This window comes from Pleurodeles waltl, chromosome 5 (assembly GCF_031143425.1).
Source record: "Pleurodeles waltl isolate 20211129_DDA chromosome 5, aPleWal1.hap1.20221129, whole genome shotgun sequence".
In the NCBI taxonomy this organism is placed as follows: domain Eukaryota; kingdom Metazoa; phylum Chordata; class Amphibia; order Caudata; family Salamandridae; genus Pleurodeles; species Pleurodeles waltl.
The window spans coordinates 1,286,437,311-1,286,457,000 of NC_090444.1; the positions used below are offsets into that span (position 1 = coordinate 1,286,437,311).

Consider the following 19,690-nt stretch of genomic DNA (forward strand, 5'->3'; position numbering starts at 1 on the left):
CCCATTCTGCCATCGATCCATAAACTTACTCTTCCGGGAACAAAATCACTATCAATTCATGCCATCAATCACTCATTCATTCATTCATCCATGTATTGGCTCTTTGACTCATTCTCACATTGAACCACTGAGAATTCAGACACCTATTCATGCATCAATCCTTGCACTCACTGTTTCAGGCACAAAATCATCCATCAATTTATGCCATCAATCACTCACCCAGTGAGGCCTGAGGCATGTTTAAAGGACTACTGTAGTGGATGACACAATCAGTGCTGCAGGCCCACTAGTAGCATTTAATTTACAGGCCTTAGGCACTATTCTAGGGACTTACAAGTAAATTAAATATGCCAATTGTGGATAAGCCAATATCTCCATGTTCAGAGTAGAGAGCACCTGCACTTTAGCACTAATTAGCAGTGGTAAAGTGCACAGAATCCTAAAACCAGCAAAAACGAAGTCAGCAAAACAGGTGGTCAGAGGGCAAAAGGTTAGGGAAAACCACACCAAGGATGCCCTGTTTAACAGTATTCATATTTCTCAAGACAGGTCTCAAAACCAAAAATTGTTTCTGCCTAACTGTAGTAGATGTATCCACATTTTGAGGAAAATATTTTACTTTTGCACCAGTATGGTTCTTTTTTCCTTTGAGGCTATAATTGTCATTAGGATAGTGTCTTGTTCTATGAAGGACCTCAAAGCTGTGATGTTTTCCAGCAGAGCCTCTAATGTGAGAATAGATGAGGGTTTAATGAGCAAGGTACAGTCTTCTTTTTCTGTTTATTAGTTAAAGCCATGGTGGAAGTTTTCATTCTGGCCAGAAGACGTGGCACAAGTGGCGAGTGTATGAATATGATAAGCAGATACATACGGTTAGATTCTAAAAGCATCAGTACTGGAGTCATCCATGAAAGAAGGGCTGTGTGCCGAATGAGGCCCTATTTAAAGGATATCTTCCTCAGCTTTCTATTGTGACCTTTAGATATGCTGTTACCTTTCTTTGTCATGCCCATAAAAAGAAAGAAGATAGAGATTAAAATCACTGCACATCTGATATCACAGACAGTACTTAAATATCATATTCCAGAGACATGGAATTATCATCCCAGACAATCCAATTGCATATGTATTCTTTCATTTAACAGAGAAGATGCTCCCTGGCGTGCCTAAAACATAAATCCACAGTTGTTACAAGAATTAAACTGGAGAGCTTTTAATCCTCAGAACTAGATGTATCAAAAGCAAAATATTCCACGCTAATATTGGAACATTCAAATCTGCTGTCATCATCAAGGGATGTCGTTGCAAATTTGCCAGCACTAAAATGTGTTCATCTCTGTTAGCTTCCAAGCCACATTCCCACTGGACAAATAACTTTCTGAAAAGTACTTGCAATGTCATGTTTATTTTTCATTCTGTCCTGATGACTTGTCTTAACTGACTGAAAGTTTAGCTCAATTTGTAATGCCACGGATTCCCGGTGAAAAGGACCATTACATTCAATCCTAACACTTACGTCTTAAATCAAAGGTAGGTAACAGCTCTCCATGGATGTGATTGCCACTCAAATATGGCAAGTACCGTAGCAATATCAGCTAATTCAATTTTCAGCCTGTTTCTTCATAACACTGTTCATTTCATTGGCTTTTCTAGTTTTTGAGACAGTGAGCACTTGGCTAATTTGAATGTTTTCCTCCTTTAACGTTACTGTGTTGTTGCAAGGATATAGTTTTATATTTAAAGCTTCTAAAGCTTCAATATCACTACGTTCGTTTCAGGGCTTTTCAAATTTGCATTTTCACTGCTATATTTTTGCAAGTACACTTCTTTTTGTGTTGCGCTGTTGGTAATGAAGAGCTTTGTCTGTTGCCTGAAAGGCGCCCTGGGGGTTTCTGCTTTATCCATCAATTCTCCATCTCGGTGTTATCAAAGGAGGAACCCTGTGGAGGTTTATATGGATTCCTAACGTAACCTTCCCGTTCAAGAAATTACTTTTGTCTATCACTGTGGCCTACTGTGATTTGTGGGGTACAATGGTACGAATAGGTTAAGGCTATTGTCAAATCCTCTGGATATCTCTTTACACCAGGAAATGATCACTTTTTAAGTACATTCTAAACATCATTTTGATTTCACAGGGTTAGGCTGGACACAGGAAATATAAATAACTACTGTGTTGAACACCAGGAACACAGGGCCGGGCCGGCCTATACAGCAATCAGACAGTACCCGATGGGCTGGTTTGACAGATCAGTGTATGGGCTGGTTTTTGCAGTAGCTAACTTCAAGGGGTTGTTTGGAGTGTTGCACCCCCCCCCTACTAAATGTATTTTATGGTAAATCGTTGGGTACAGGAGGATTCAGTCGGGTATTGTGGTGTGTTGGATTTTTACATACACACAGATTAAAACGCACACAATCTTCATCTCTCTGTTTTTAAAGTCTTCAAAAGTGTGTATTATTTTACAAAATATTGTCTTCGCTCACTTAGTACCCATACCAAACTACATTGCTCTCCTTTCCACTGCCCTTTGAGCCCGTCTCATGCCGCCTGCTTGTTGGCAATGTATGTTAATATTATATGCTAGCGTGATTGTTGGAAAATCTGAATCTACCACCCTCAAGTCTTGCTAACCAAGCTACGCCTTTGTTTTTTTTAGCAGTTGTGGGCTGGTGTAATGGCCAGGTGGGCCGGTTATTACTGATGAGTTCCCTGACATTACCGCTTTTTAGCTTTCTTCGTCACTAATAGGGGCCGCTTTTATTTTGGTGCCCATGCCAAATTATTTCCCAGTCCAACCCTACAAGCATAAAAGGATCACATCACCCACCTATTGTTGGATTCAACAGTAATTACATTTGTTAACGGTATTGGTCATGTAAAGTACAATGATTTGCAGCAGTAAAAGCTGTCAGCTGTGGCACAGAAATCTGAAGTACTAAATGCACATGGTGCAGGCAGGCATTGCTTTGAGTAATGCTGTCATTCATAAAAAGATCAATTCAGTTGCAAACTTAAAGTTATCCCAGATTCCCTTGTGAAAAGTGCTCTAAATTCTGATGATACTCTTAAAAAAATAAAATATGAAGTGTTAGTGTTTTTAGATGCTTTGCAAAGTATCATTTCAAAACAAAAGCATTCCAATGTGTCCCTGGTATAGACCTGTTTGAAACTGTCAATTCAATATTAGATTTCACTCCGGATTTAAAGCCCCTCATTCGTTGACAGTTAGATTGCTCACTGGATCAATAACTCTGTTTTGTTATATGTGTGCAAACCGCAGGCACAAGTTTAAATTTCCAGGAAATGTATTACTATATACTTAAATAATAGTTACACTTATTTTTTACGCTTGTGGTAGAAAACATATATACACATCTGTTAGAAATGGGGTCTTTGGTTGACAGTCAGGTTACCCCCTGTTCAAGCAAGGACCCTCACTCTAGTCAGGGTAAAAGAGAATCACCCTCAGCTAACCCCTGCTTACCCTCTTGGTAGCTTGGCAGAGCAGTAGGCTTAACTTCAGAGCGCTAGGTGTAAAGTATTTGTACCAACACACACAGTAACTTAATGAAAACACTACAAAATGACACAACACCGGTTTAGAAACATAGGAAATATTTATCAAAACAAAACAAGACCAAAATGACAAAAATCCGACATACACAAGTCAAGTTATGAATTTTTAAAGATTAAACTCAAAAATAGCGCTTAGAAACAAAAATGCTTTGATGAGATGTTAACACGGCGTCGTGACGGAGTCGTTCCCAACAAGCCGACACCAGCAGCGCCGGACAGAGAGTCTTGTAGACCCCCAAGTACAGTACCTTTGGTGAAGAGTGAAAACAAGCCGATGCGCGAAGTCGGGAATCGCGGCGTCTGTGCGAAACATTGAATCCGTGCACTTCGAGCGGCGTCGGTCACGACGTGGTGCGGCAACTTCCACGGAGTCGCGGACTTCAGCGGGGCTGCTGCGGTGTCGGGCCTGCGAAGAGCGTCGCGTTCCAGCGAAGGTCACGGCGTCACGTGCAGGCGGCGTTACCAGATTCAGCTGCGGCGTCGGTCCGAAGTCGTCCGAAGTCGATTTCCTTGGATTCCACCAGCTTTCCTTTCAAGGGCCCAGGGACTGGATAGGGCACCACTTGTCGGGGCAGGAGTCTTTCCAGAGACTCCAGGTGCTGGCAGAGAGAAGTCTTTGCTGTCCCTGAGACTTCAAACAACAGGAGGCAAGCTCTAACTCAAGCCCTTGGAGATTTCTTCACAAGATGGAAGGCACACAAAGTCCAGTCTTTGCCCTCTTACTCTGGCAGAAGCAGCACTGCAGGAAAGCTCCACAAAGCACAGTCAAAGGCAGGGCAGCACTTCTTCCTCAGCTATCAGCTCTTCCCCAGGCAGAGGTTCCTCTTGGTTCCAGAAGTGTTTCTCAAGTCTATAGAGTTGGGTGCCCTTCTTATACCCATTTTAGTCTTTGAAGTCACCTTTGTTCAAAGGGGACTCACACCTACTTGTGAAATCCTGCCTTGCCCAGGCAAGGCCTCAGGCACACACCAGGGGGTTGGAGCCGGCATTGTCAGAGGCAGGCACAGTCCTTTCAGATGAGAGTGACCACTCCACCCTCCCTCCTAGCAGAGATGGCTAATCAGGAAATGCAGGTTACACCCCAGCCCCCTTTGTGTCACTGTCTAGTGCGAGGTGAAAAACAACCCAACTGTCAAACTGACCCAGACAGGGAATCCACAAACAAGGCAGAATCACAGAATGGTTTGAGCAAGAAAATGCTCACTTTCTAAAAGTGGCATTTTCAAACGCACAATCTTAAAATCAACTTTACTAAAAGATGTATTTTTAAATTGTGAGTTCAGGGACCCCAAACTCCACATGTCCATCTACTCTCTAGGGGAATCTACACTTTAATCATATTTAAAGGTAGCCCCCATGTTATCCTATGAGAGAGACAGGCCTTGCAACAGTGAAAAACGAAGTTGGCAGTATTTCACTGTCAGGACATATAAACCACATTACTATATGTCCTACCTTATCCATACACTGCACCCTGCCATTGGGGCTACCTAGGGCCTACCTTAGGGGTGCCTTACATGTAAGAGAAGGGAAGGATTAGGCCTGGCAAGTGGGTACACTTGCCAAGTCGAATTTACAGTGTAAAAATACACACACAGACACTGCAGTGGCAGGTCTGAGACATGATTACAGGGTTACTTATGTGGGTGGCACAACCAGTGCTGCAGGCCCACTAGTAACATTTGATTTACAGGCCCTAGGCACCTCTAGTGCACTTTACTAGGGACTTAACAGTAAAACAAATATGCCAATCTAGGATACACCAGTTACATACAATTTGCACAGAGAGCATATGCACTTTAGCACTGGTTAGCAGTGGTAAAGTGCTCAGAGTTGAAAAGCCAACAGCAACAGGTCAGAAAAAAATAGGAGGCAGGAGGCAAAAAGACTGGGGATGACCCTGTATAAGCAAAAGTCCAACAACATCAAATAAATGTATTGTACGAAACTTGTAGAAGCACTGCTTGATATAACATTTATTCTAGAAGCTGCGATAAAGCATGTTGTTATTACTCCAAAGTCGTCTGGTGCAAACTAATAATAAGAACTGCTTATGTTTACTGTTTGAGACAAAGGTCTTGTAGGAGTTTTCTTAAATGTGCAATCTCATTATTTTATAGGGATTTGAGGACCAGTCAGTCTTTCAGCAAAACTCTAACATAATACTTATGCCACTTAAGGAAGGATTGTGGAAAACCTAATTCATTATGAATCGCAAGAGCTGCAGGCCATTTTCAGGGTCAGGCAAGCTGACTTCAGGACAGTCCACGGAAAAAGAGCACTCAGGGGGAGAGCTTTTGTAAGGAGAACTAGTGGCCCAGGTAGGACTGGTCTTTGCTTGGACACCTAGCTGAAAGGAATGGATTATAAGCTTGCCTTCAGTGAAGTCTACGGCCTGGTACTGTATGACCTGTTTCTGAAAGATTTGAAAGTAACCAGGATAAGATCTGTGTAAAGTTGTGGCTTTGATATTTTGCAACTCTCAGTGGACTGGGACAAGTCCACCAAAGTTAGCCACCAAAGGCAAGGTTTCTATGTGGGCAAGATTTCCTGATTCACTCTGAGCACCAGTAACCCATGGCAGAAATCATTTCCCCATTTATTAAGTAAAGGTTATCAATAATTATTCAGTTGTGAGAGGCAGTCTTAAAACTTAAAATGCATATCTGATTCCTGCACCTGCCACTCCCTCACCACAAACAGAACTGGTACTCATGAGCGGCTCACGGGTTGTGGAAGCGGTGGGGCAGCACACATGGTGGAGGGGTGGGGTGGGATGAGTAATAAACTTCAAAATAAATTAAACAAAAAAAACCTCACCACTTACCTTTTCCATGCCGTCTTCTCTGCTGGCTGGATGCACGCAGACACAGGCTCCCAACCTGCCCTGTGGCCATTCCTGATGCTGCTCAAAGCAGCGTCAGGATTGGCTGGGAATGCCCAGCCAGGGTGCTCCCAGGCAGAATGGGAGCCTGTGCAGGCTCTCTGCAGCCCAACTGTGTTGCCGGGCTGAAAAGAGCACACTGCGCATGTATGTTTGGCTGGCCAAGACGGCTGGTCAAATATACATGTGCTCTGAGGGGGAGTGCTGAGCACTCACCCTCAGTGCACGTCACAACCTGTGGCCCGCCCCTTTAAAAGAAAAGGATAATAAACAAAGTTTATTTTCTTTTAAAAGATTTGCAGCTGCTGGCGGGAGGGTAATGCTCCTTCGCCCTTAAGAAAGAGCTGCCCCTGCTGGTACTGCTGTTGTTAGTAAAAGGTTCTACCAATCTGTAAAATTGTCTATAAAACGCTAATTCTCAAATCGAGTCACATACCAAAACTGAACTTATGTGCTGTAATGTCGTGTTTTACGACAAAACAGGCAAACTTCTACTCACCACTCGATTTCTTCACAAGTACCCAGTACGGTGTCATTTTACATATGAGGCAGTGTTATCAAATGAGCAGAAGGTGTGCATTCCAGGGTGTGATTTTATGAACATTTATCCACTAAATTTTGTAAGGAACATTACCACGTTGGACAAATAATTTGGCTGAATAAAACATCAGCTATACTCAGCATCTGGAGTAGTCTACTGAAATTATTTGTGAATTCACCCCAAAAATCATAATGTTATTCTAAACGTAAACCTAATCTAATATTTAATTGAATATATACTTCTTTTTTGAAGATCAATAAGGTCCTTAAAGGGACTATGAGAAATGATGCTTTATAACAAACAGGCAACCTATACAAATACGGCAGCAAAACAGGCACTTTGTTCAAACAGAAGATCAGTTTATGTGTAATCAGCACAAACACATCCTGCATGAAAACAGTGACATACCAAAAAGAGAAAATGATGCTTCTTTCTTACAAACGGTCTGTAGCCAACACACCATGGATAAAAAAAATCTGTTACTATCATACTTTAGCCTATATATAACATAACAATCTGAAGAGCGACGCATGTAATAGAAAACGTACAGGGGTGGATTCATCCAACTAGTCTTGGGGAGCTTATGCAAAGAACGGAGACTACACTGATCTAGAGGCAGACTATACCCACATAGCCCGCCTTATGCTTTACATCTATATCATCGCTATGAATCCACAACAGAGCCCCTGTTGATGCCATTCTGTTCCTTTGGGGCAAAGTGTAAAGAAGGCTGCATTTGAAACATATTTAATGCCTGATTTATAGAAATGACACTGCATATTTGCAAGAAGTGTTTTGCTCTTCCCAAATATGCCACTTCATAGTCACTGCATGCAACCTTGGTTCAAGAAAGGGTATTTTATGCAGAGAGAAGGGTCAGTTTGTTAAACTAGTCCCAGCAGTTCAGTTAAATCAAGATGGCAAGATGTGGCAGATCCGAGGACCTGCTGGGATTACCAAAATCTGAACAGATTTGCATACCCCGAAAGATAATACAAAATTCGAGCTTGCCAATGGTAAAAGATCCATCTAAGATCTGGGGATTCCCTGGCATTCATTCAATTCTGAGAGGAACAGCTTGTGTTCAAAATTCACTTAGAATCAAAGGAGTGCATTAAGAGAGTAATTAGTCAAAGAATCAATTTATCAAGCAGTTAGTTAAGGGAAATATTTAAGATGTTCTGCAAACCTCTGCTGCCTAACAAACTACATTCCTTGGTATATTACTTGGTGCATTACCCTCCAGTTCATGTATCTAATGGAGTGTGTTAAAAAGGCAAACACGATCCAGGCCTTCAACCTGCCTACATTACCCTGAGCATCATTACTCATGAAAATGTTTTATTCAAAGTCAGAGCATAATAGTTTACATTTCTGCAGGTCAAAGCCAAGTATCATCTTCACACAACACCAATGCAGGTTCAAAAGAAACTTGCATTAATTTTAACCTTGCCCATTCATAGTAATATTCTAGCGATGGATGCCCCCAAACACCTGCAAAAGCATAAGGGATATCACAACATCTTTGGTCTTAGCAGGAATTAGCAGTCATTATGTGGCCCTTCTAGGAGACCTAAGAATTAATAACCATCGTATGAAATAAATTAAACTAATTAAGACTAATACTCATCCACCCCAAGTTGCTTAACATGTTTAACATATGCTATAAGTCTCTGATTGAATGGGAATTTAACATATGAATTTGAAATGAATGCCCATATTTCTCCAAACAATTAGGCTTAGATCAACAATGTCATCCAAGAAATCACCCAGCATGTTGAATGGATCCACCCTTGCTCAATTGATTTTTAAATCTACCTGACCTAACTAGCCCATGTGACATACTGCATAATCTTAACTATAAAAGTCCATTTGTGGCGCCCAGAAAATACACAAGCATTAAGAACTGCTTAAACCCAATTTACAGTTGTAAAAAGTAAAACTACCTTTCCACAGTGGCCATGCAGTAGAAATATTGGTATCAGGTTACACAGAGGAAAAGTCAACATAAAACATTGGAGTAAAAGGCTCACCTTCTTTATACAGAACGAAGCATGTTTCTGCATAACCCTTACCTTCTAACCCTGTCCATAAACATGCTAGTGAAGTGCACCTAATTCCAGATATCCATAGTTCAATTAGTCCCCCTCCATGCATGCAAACTGGCAACTATGAGTAAGTCACCAAATCTGTGGTCCTGGTAAAGAAGACCACTGCATTCTAGTTTACTAGTCCTACGGGCAACTGTGTGTTAAAGGTGAGGCAATCTGAAAAAGTATGAAAACATGAAACCAAACTTTAAAACTTACTGCTCAGTCCCATAGGAGTTTACAATAAAACTAAAAGCATGTATAAGTCCTCTTTGAGTAAGTTCACCCACATACCTTTAGAACCTGGCTGCATAATAGAGACTGGATAGGAAACTCAGATGATGCAACAACCTGGCAAACCACTTATTTCAATCAGCACAGACATGTATACAGATTCATTATTGTACAGGAACGAGCCTCTGAAGTACCACTAGCTCCTTCCTTGAGAGGTCATCCAGATCAAGGGCCTGATTTAGAGTTTAGCGGAGTGAATTACTCCGTCACAAGCATGACAGATATTCCATCCGCCCTATTACGATCCCATTATAGCCTGTGGGAATCGTAATGCAGCGGACGGGATATCCATCATGTTTTTGACGGAGTAACCCATCTGCCAAGCTCTAAATCAGGCTCTAAATATTTTTCAGTAAACATTTGTTTGAAACAGTAACATTTTATGGAAATGGGGAGCCTTGCATGACTGGGCATCGGCAACAACAAACTAAATTTTATATTCAGCAAAGCAGACTGATGTGGAAGCAAGATAACATAACAAAATACTACGAATAGCCCAAACAGACAGGCAGAGTGGACGGGTTTGGGAAGTAGTAGTTTGCAACAGTTTTTCTCCCAAAATGCACCCATTCATCACTCGAATCACAGGTTGCATGGTCACCCAAAAAGCTGATTTGTCTCCTGCCTTTATATCTTATATATTAATCCCCGTATAATACTTACTGCCCTTAAGTTCTAATGCAAGCGAGCAGAATGGATTTCCTAAGCCCTAACAACTGATAGACAGGCTCCTCGGCTATGGGAATAATGAGTCAGGTTCTGTACCTAGTTGCTCATATTAACTATTTTGTGAAGTAATATCAAACAAATTCTCTGTCAATCCTTGCTGGTGGTTAATAGAAAAAACACCAGAACAATGCAACCCACTGCCATCAGTCACTTACCCCAAAATGCGTGGCAATCACTGGAGTTGAAATCAGCTTTTGATTTTGATATTTTGATTGTGTGCTACTAAGGTCAAAGCTCGGGGATTAACAGAACTGTGAAAGTATTGTGGCGTGCTCTGCCGTGAGCTTTGCCAGCATTGTTGATCCAAAGTGGAGCCCCTCAGCTGGAAATATTGGTGGGTCTTGAGCCCTTAAACCCCACAAAGGTTAATCCCTGTGTCAAAAGGTGAAATATGGCCGCGTGAACTAATACTCTTACTGCACTACATGAGTACTGTAATATTTTTACAATTATAGATGGATTGCTCTCTTATATGGGTTGTTTTCCAAAGAATGTTTGTTCTTAGCAGCATCATAGGCAATGGGAAAAATGAAGCCTTAATTTCGATCTTCTGCATTTACTGACAACTGCTTATCTCATTACCACTGGGCCTCATTCCTACAGGCAAAGGGTGATGTTTCTTGGGAGAGTTATAAACGATATGACCCTCCTTGCCCTTTTCCACTGTTCCCAGTCCCAATCCTTTACCATAATTAGTGCTCATAATAGGAACCCACATCCTGGCACCACAGAGCAGGGAACCCCCTGGTACCGCACACCAATGACTTTCTTACCACGCATTTTAGCACAGGGAGCAAATGACCCTCTTCCAATATCATCGTTCTGGACTTCCTTTTGACACAATCAGGAAACTGAGAAAGCTGTTGCTGATGCAGCTATGCGCTGGTAAGACCTGGACCCACAACTAATTCCAAGGCCCTGATCACAATGGAAGAGGATCTCTCGTTTCCAGTTAATTTTGCCTGAACATTTTGCCTGAAGTTTGCCTGATTCATAGGCATTTGCCTGAATATGCTATGAAAAATGCACCTATTGTTCTAACAAGAATTGAAATAGGAATGCACCCCTGGTATCGGGTGGTTCCTCGTCAGTACCAAACAACACTGTGAAGTTTCCCCAACTTGTAGGGCAGAGCAGGTAGGAGTTTCCCCCTTGAGTGGCTCACCAGGGACAGGGGAAGACCCAGTAAACATTAGGGTGAATGAAACGTTTAGGAGAGTTGCATTGTCACCAATAGGTCTGGACTCCCCCAGTGCCCAAATAAATCCTGACTATACCTGCCTCTTAGAGACTAATCAAATAATTTACCTTGTCTCGTCAGAAAAGCTCATAAGGCACAAGAGAATATTGAAATGAGGACGGTTGCTCCTCTCAGTCATAGGTTGACATAGGGGACCACTATTAGCCCTAGGCTCGCTCTGCTCCTGCGAAACCGATCAATGGATTTAGCCCCCATCGATCATCCCAAATGGATATGAAAAGCCAACTGAACACCAGGGTGGTTAGAAATGAGGGCCGAGGGCATCTTGCTCTATGAAATAAGCTCCAACTCTCCCTTGAATGAAAATTTAAGGGTATTGCTTTTCTTATTGGCCCCCACGGTGTCATAGAATACCACCAAGCTACAAAGGATATGTAAACAAAGTAAGAAAAAATTGTGTAATGGGGGTGGGCTACCCTGGCATCAGAAAGCACCCTAATTTCCTGTCCAATAAAAAACATTCTCCAGTTTACCCCAATTAAGCAAAAAAACAGAAACCGATTCTGAAGCATGGCTTGTAGCACATAGCGTGCACCATCTGCATTTCATCTTTTCTGGAACCATGAAAAAGATAAATGGAGTATGGACTTGCCCTTCTTGCAATTTCCTATGGGAGCTTACTCCTAGTGCATTGTCCTCTGGGAACTGAAATACCCAATTGGAACCAAGGATATTTTATGTAAAACTAAAAAAGTGGAAACAAAGTGAGTACCTGAGGTAAAGTGTGCCTCACTCTGCATTCTTACCTATCATGTACATTGCATCTCCCCTGATGGAACAGATCAGCTGTTTTACCCCAATCTGCCCATCTCAGTGGACCTGAAGATCTTGATGGAAAACGTGGTTCAGTTTTTGTCAAGCTAGAAAATAGAAAATTGACTGCTGGGCCCAGATTCTTTGTACAAGGTCCGCCATGGTTTGGCTTCTACCCACCATTTGTATTTCAGCTTCATTAAGGGAGGAGTTCAATAGCAACCTACCTCTGAATCATCTCGATGAAAACCTGAAATGATATAACAGCATCACAGTGCAACTCTGTTGTCTACATAATTGCAGTTTTTATTGATTAGAAACTCAATTGTGGTTTAACACTGAAACTCACTTTTTGTAGTTCGGAAAACTGCTGAGGGAGTTTTAGAACTGCTGTAATACAAACTGAATTCTTACTGCATTATTGGTGTGTTTATGGAAGCACACACATCTGACCAATCAAGGCAAGTACTCCTGGTTACCAACATGTGGGCAGATCAAAATCATCTCCCTGGCAGGTTGATCATATAGTGTTGGGTAACAACTGTCAACTGTCAAGCCAGATATAAAGAGGGGTAAAGAGATTGCATAAGTTAACTGAACATAAAATAAAATGTTATGTTTTGTGTATTTGTATAGCTCACAATTAATTATTGAGCGTATCCTGGTGCTCATATGTCACTTAAATAATTAGATCCTTTAAACCCATCACTATTACAGTCTAATATGTTGTCTAGAAGGATTTATATTATTTTAAAAGTTTCATCATGACAAATATATCACACAAATTGACTAAACCTAACACAGCAGGGAACATATGAATGAACAGAGTTTTGTAATTGAAAAGGGTCTTGCATCAATTTGATACCGATATACTGAGTGCATAGAAAACAAGCATTTGAAATGCAATGGCTCTCGCATTTACTTGAGTTAGAGCTAGTAGCTTACTAAACTCCTAATCAGACTTTTCTTGCCACATAAACTGAAAAGGAAAACTAACACAGTTTCACATAAGCGAACCGACGGCCGCCATGAGCACAAAGAAGACACACAAAGGGAAAGAGTAGTTTGCTCGCAGTGAATCTCATCGGCATGATTGAAATTATCCATGTAACAGGGTCAATGTCATGCAAAGCGATTGCCTACTGCCCAGTGAGATGACACTGCCTACGAAATAAAGAGAAAAAGTAGTCCAGAAACCATACAGAAAACCTGGAGCCTCATATGTTTTCAGTAGTTGACTGGTTTCCTCGAGGAGGGCTAAACACCAGAAAAGGCATCACTAATGAAATCAAGCGCATTTTAAAAGGCAAGCCCACAAACCAACCAAAATGATGGGCGTGACATGGGCATGGTTAAAATCCCACAGGGAGATTACACCAGGGACAGAGCGCTTTGCATGCTCTACTCTAAAAAGGAAGTGGGATATTGGTCACTTGGAGGACTGACATCCTTCCAAGTGCTGGGATTTTCATTTAAGAGTGCTTTTATAATTTCATTCCTAGACATCAGAATAAGGTAAAGGTACAAAGAGTAGAGACTTTGACTATGCAAGCAGTGAGAGTGAGGCATAAAAATTGTGCTGTCTGGTTTGGGTGGGATCTGTTATTTCTGTCCATTCTCTTCTACTCCTCTGTTGAACTCACACCATAGTGGAAGTTATACCATGAAACTTGCTCAGCCTCTTGCAATTTGGAAGTTTATTTGCATGACAAATCTTGTTCTATTACAAGCAGAAAATCTTTGTTGACACTCAGCTCCGCTAGGGAAATTCTGTTCTTTACATACGGCCGGTAACAGTAAAACTGTGGCTTCCAGGAGAGCTCTTTTACATTCACTTCATTTGTATACCAGTTAGATAATGAGTATTCAAGCACTGTGTAAAACTTTCTGGACCGTCAAGTCCAAACCACGACGAAAGAAGGACTTTTATGGTGTAAGTCTCACACTACTTTGTTAATAGCATGGATTTGAGTATTATTTTTCGGTCTGTCATTTGCCCTAATAAATGACGTACTTCTTGGGCAGATGGTAAATTGAGGGCCAGATTTACAAGGCCCTTGTGCCTCCTTGTGCCACACTAGCATAATTTTTTTATGCTACAGTAGCGTTAAGGAGGCCATTTCCCCGGGCCATATTTACAAAGTGGCGCAATGCTAGCATTGCGCCAATTTGTAACCCCTTGTGCCACATTATACCTGCTCCAGGTATAACATATGCAAGGGGGGCATTCCCACGCAGGGAGGCCTCAAACCATGGTGCAGTGAAAACTACAAGATTTCAGTGCAACATTTTTTCTGTCATTTTTAACGCCTTCTCAGGGCAGGCTTTAAAATGATGGGCCCATAGTAATCTATGGGCCTCCCTAGTGCTTTGCTGTAGTAGTGCCATAATTTATGACGCTAACCCAGCAAAGCACCACAATAGCATCAGAAATTATGATGCTATTGTGGAAAGGAGCATCACGGTGGCCGTATTGTTAATATGGCGCAACCATGGTGTCATTAGGTGAGGCAGAGGCTGCGCCAGAAAAGTGGTGCATCGGTACCGATGCACCACTTTCTTGTAGAACTGGCCCTTTATTTTACCTAAAAACTAATCACTAGTCCATTGCTTTGAATCCCACAGTAAAGATGAACTTTCTCACATCGCTGCTCTGCACAATTTTGCTGGTGCAGCTTTAGGGAAAGTTGTAGGTGTTTCGGTACCTTTTTTGTGGGCCCATGCAACATTTAAATTATGCCAGCATGATTAGTATAGGTATAAGAATTTCTCCTTCCACTTATGTGAAATTGTGTTTAATGCACTATTTTGTTAGCGTGAAATGCATTTTCATGTCATAAATTGACACCAGCATGGACTATGCACTAAAATCTAGCACTTAATGAACCGTACTTTTCCTGAAATTTCACACAATTACACAAAAACAAGTTATACTTATTTCACACACCCATACTTTTTTCCTTTTTCAATTCAATCTCTCTTCTGACCGAGGCTTTGTTTGCTGAGGAAAAGAAAGATTCTCTGCAGCTGCCTAACACACTCAAAGAAACTCATTTTAATTCTCAGCTCAAGTCAGCTTGGACCTGTACTCTGACAGCCATTCATGGAGAAATATTGCTATTAAGTACATTATTAAGTTTATAAACTCCTAAGCATGCTTCTTTTATGTGACCCGCCACTCTAATATCAATTACATATTAAATCAAACTACTACAAAAAGGCCTGAAACATACCTATGCTATAGGTTCTAAAAATGCTGATTCTAATTTCACTTATTTGCACTCCATGGGCACGAGTCACAAACGTAACTTACACTTTTGAGTACGTTTGCACTTTTGAGTAAACTTTTCGGTGTTAACAAATTGCGCTTTTGTTGTACCTTACACTTTTGTAGGAACTTACACCTTTGTAGTGAGTCATCACTATATGGCAAGTCACTGATAGTGCAACATCCTCCCACAGAAAATAATGGAGGTAGTGGCTTACTACAAAAGAATAAATTACTACAAAATTGTAAACTACAAAAAAGTGTAGTTTGTGAATACAAAAGGTAGTAAACGTACTCAAAAGTGTAAGTTACTACAAAAGTGCAGTTTGCAAATAGTCCTTTGTAATATGCTTTGTTGTACTACAAAATGAAATGTACCTCAAAGTGCAGTTTGTGAATCAGGCCTACAGTGGGTAGAAAGGGGAGGCCTAGAAGGAGGTTAAAGATGGAGAATTACAATGTTCAGAAGACGTGGTGGTAAGGGTAGTTTGGGAGTAATGGAGCTCAGGGATGTAGAGAATGGTTGCAGAAGAACACTTTTTTAAACATATATATTTCAGGAAAGGGCACACTGAGGGTGGGTTTCTGAAATCAAGGTGTTTATTTTTGTGGATACGGGAGGCACCAAAAAGCAGTGCATGTAATGTATAGCTGGTCTAATGTATTTCCTCCTGTTTTACTTTGCTGGACCACTAGGTTAGGTCAGACGTAGGGTGAAAAGGAAGCCCAGAATACATTCTAGATATGTTTCAACAAAGCATTTTTTCATCCTCTGGTTTTATATGACATAGTCAGTTCACTCTTTAGGATGTCACACAACAGCCCTTAGTTGAAAATATCCTTGTTGTTGCCATGCACACTAAAGGAATACATTCAGGTATACATTTATGTATTTGTGTACATTTGAAGAACAGAGACTTTAATTTGGAAGGTTTCACAACTGGCGTATTCTTTCTAAATGACAGTGATACATAGAGAACTATTGGATATTCTACAAATACCATGATGCATCTGGGTAATCCTCTGCACATTGCATGTCTGGCCATGACGTCTGTCTACATAGCAATACTTTAAATGTTAGTGTGACTACTGTGTTTATTTGTTGTTTTATATTCTGTTAGCTGTCCAGGTATTTTGATGCTGCCCTTCAGATATACACACTGGAGCTTAAGAGGACACAAATACATCTTTTGTTTTATATTAATGTTTTAATATTTTATTGGTGCATTTTTCTAGTTACTGAGTACTTAAGATCCAATCGTATTTGATTAATGATTTATCTGACATAATTTTCTTTCTTGCACTACTTGCAATACCTGTTTTGTTTACTTGGTTTCTTTTTCTTTGCAGGGCAAATTATGACATCAACATCCAAAGGAATTTTCCGACCATTTTTAATCATTTGTATCGTCTTGAGTTGCTTCATGGTATGTGTGCTAATATACGTCAAGCCAACAAACAACTGGATCTCCAGCCCCATCGAATCTGCCAGCTCGGTTTTGAAAATGAAGAGCTTCTTTACTACTAAAACTGATTACTTCAATGAAACTACTGTTCTGATCTGGGTGTGGCCTTTTGGGCAGACATTTGAGCTAAAATCATGCAGCACTTTGTTCAATATCCACGGATGTCACCTAACGATCGATCGGTCTCTCTACAATAAATCACATGCAGTTCTTATCCATCACAGAGACATCAACTGGGACCTGACAAATTTGCCACAGCAAGCCAGACCACCATTTCAGAAATGGATATGGATGAACTTGGAATCGCCAACGCACACACCACAGAAAAGCGGCATCGAACATCTTTTCAACCTGACCTTGACTTACAGACGGGATTCAGATATTCAAGTGCCTTATGGCTTCATGATCGTCAGTACAAATCCCTTTGAGTATGAAGTGCCAAGCAAAGACAAATTAGTTTGTTGGGTTGTTAGTAACTGGAATCCAGATCATGCAAGGGTCAAGTATTATAATGAGTTGAACAAGTACATTGAAATTCAGACCTACGGACAAGCTTTTGGAGATTATCTAAGTGACAAAAGTCTTATCCCAACTATTTCAACTTGTAAATTTTACCTTTCGTTTGAAAACTCAATCCACAAAGACTACATCACTGAAAAACTTTACAACGCTTTGCTGGCTGGATCAGTACCAGTTGTCCTGGGCCCATCCCGGGAAAACTATGAGAATTATATTCCTGCAGACTCTTTCATTCATGTGGAAGACTTTCTATCTCCCAGAGAACTGGCAGACTACCTTCTGCTGCTGAATAGCAATCACAAGATGTATCTCAGTCTCTTCAACTGGAGAAAGTATTTTACAGTGAATTTATCACAGTTTTGGGAATCGCATGCGTGCCTTGCATGTGACCATGTAAAAAGACACCAAGAATACAAGTCTGTAAGCAATCTGGAAAAATGGTTTTGGAACTGATTTACCCCTTCAAGCACTTTGTACAAGAAGCCCGACGATCACTGTTGAGACTTAGTGGCTCAGATACAACTTCCTGTGTTTTCTGTCAATTTGCCAAATTGTATTTGCTCCGTAGTTTGTCAGATAATTTAAAGAGCTACACCTGATGTCAGCAACTATCACTGTTCAATTTGACATCAAAATGTACATAGCTATTTGTGTGCACTGAGGATAGGTTTAATGTTTACTACATTGTTTTATATTTCTCGATTGTCTGTCCAGAGTAATGTGAAGTAGTGATAGAAAAGCATCTTATTTGTGTATCCCTTTTTATCACACACATTCCATCCCCGAACTGAACATAAAGATACATTTCTTTACATATCATTTATAAATAAAACATAGATTTGTATTTACTGAAAATTATCCATATATAAGTTTTTTGAAAAAAATATCGAACTACTGAATTAAGATACCTGATAGCATTGTGTGGTAAAATAGAAAATTGAACCACATTGTTTGTTCTATCAGTAGTTGTTGCTCTTGTATTACTTTCAGTTACTCCCAGATTTCCAGAATTAGGTCACATCTACACTTGTAAAAAAACTTTGTGAGCTGGGCCACAGTCCTATACATTTTAACCAATTTCTATTTTTTTAAATGTCATTGGATAGTTATGTGAAACGTACGGAACCACAATTATGTGCAGTGCATTTTTGTCTAATGTCTTTTGTTGTTCTCTCAGTTTCTTTTTTAACAATAAATATCGTTAAAGTTTGTTTTTCCTTCTGCAAGAGAGTTGATACAGGAATGTCTTTAGCCCTGTAAATGAAGAGCGTTATTGTGAGCCCCGGAGCTGTTCTTTAAATGTTATTGAATCCGTTTGGAAATGTTTTCATTTCGGTTCACTTTCCTTCATGCTATTCATTAGTGAGTTTGCTTGCATTCTGCTGACCAGAACACTCCCTAGAAGGACCAGCAGCCTTCTTCAACGTGTTCAAGTTCGCTATTCTCCTTTGCACTTGTAAGGTATAATCAGTTATTTACTGTAGTGAGTGGAAATGATATGTTGTTTGTGTTAATCATATCACATTGTTTAATAACGACCATGACGTGCTGTTTTGAAAATTAAGTGATTTTCATATAAAAGCTGCCTTAAATTTTCAAGCAAGGAATGTTATTCTATGCCTTAAAAGAAATACAAGGTTGCACTATGTGCATATTGTATGTTAGAAAATCATGAGCAATATTTTTATTCTATCGTCCGATGCAGCAGGACCTTGCCAGCAACCAGGATTTTAGTCTGTGTCCCACATACTGTGGGCTTGATTATGAATGTGGTGGTCTGGACCGTGGTCAATGCAGCCGTCCGACTGCCACATTACAATTGTGGTAGTCGGACCACCATGGAAACTCCAGCGCCACTAGGATCTCAGATCCCGGTGGTCTGTAGGCTGGTGGTGGTCCTAATCTGCCAGGGCAGCGCTGCCCTGGGGATGACAACCCACTTTTTCACCAGCGGTTTCATGGCTGCAGAGAACAGGAGCAGGGAGCCCATGCTTTGAAGATAGTGCACATTCTGAGGCTGCTGGTCATCCCCCTCTGTGCTACGAGATAGCACTCAGCTCCTTTAAGGGAGCCAAGTGCTATCTCGTAGCACTGTTCCTGCCAGTCTGACCGTTGGGAGTGCTCTACTGCAGGGAAAGACAGCCAAACTGTTAATGAGGCCCTGTGTCATTGTATGCACCTGTTGGTATATGTGTTGATATATGTTTGTTAAATGATTGTTAGTGTATGCATAAATGTGTGCCTGGGTGTGTCAGTGTACGCATAACTGTGAGCCTGGGTATGTCAGCGTACACAGAGTGTACCT

The 19,690-nt window shown here is 40.9% G+C and overlaps 1 protein-coding gene across 4 annotated transcripts in view; it reads left to right on the forward strand.

Annotated features, from left to right (window-relative positions):
- Window positions 1-18,596, forward strand: part of FUT9 (fucosyltransferase 9) — a 666,331-nt gene extending 647,735 nt beyond the window's left edge. For all 4 annotated transcript variants that reach the window (XM_069235522.1, XM_069235520.1, XM_069235519.1 and 1 more), the window contains one exon: window positions 16,751-18,596. In XM_069235522.1, the coding sequence (XP_069091623.1) occupies window positions 16,759-17,838 (1,080 nt within the window). In that variant the 5' untranslated portion in view covers window positions 16,751-16,758 and the 3' untranslated portion in view covers window positions 17,839-18,596. The remainder of the gene's footprint in view (window positions 1-16,750) is intronic.
- The last annotated feature ends 1,094 nt before the right edge of the window (window positions 18,597-19,690 follow it).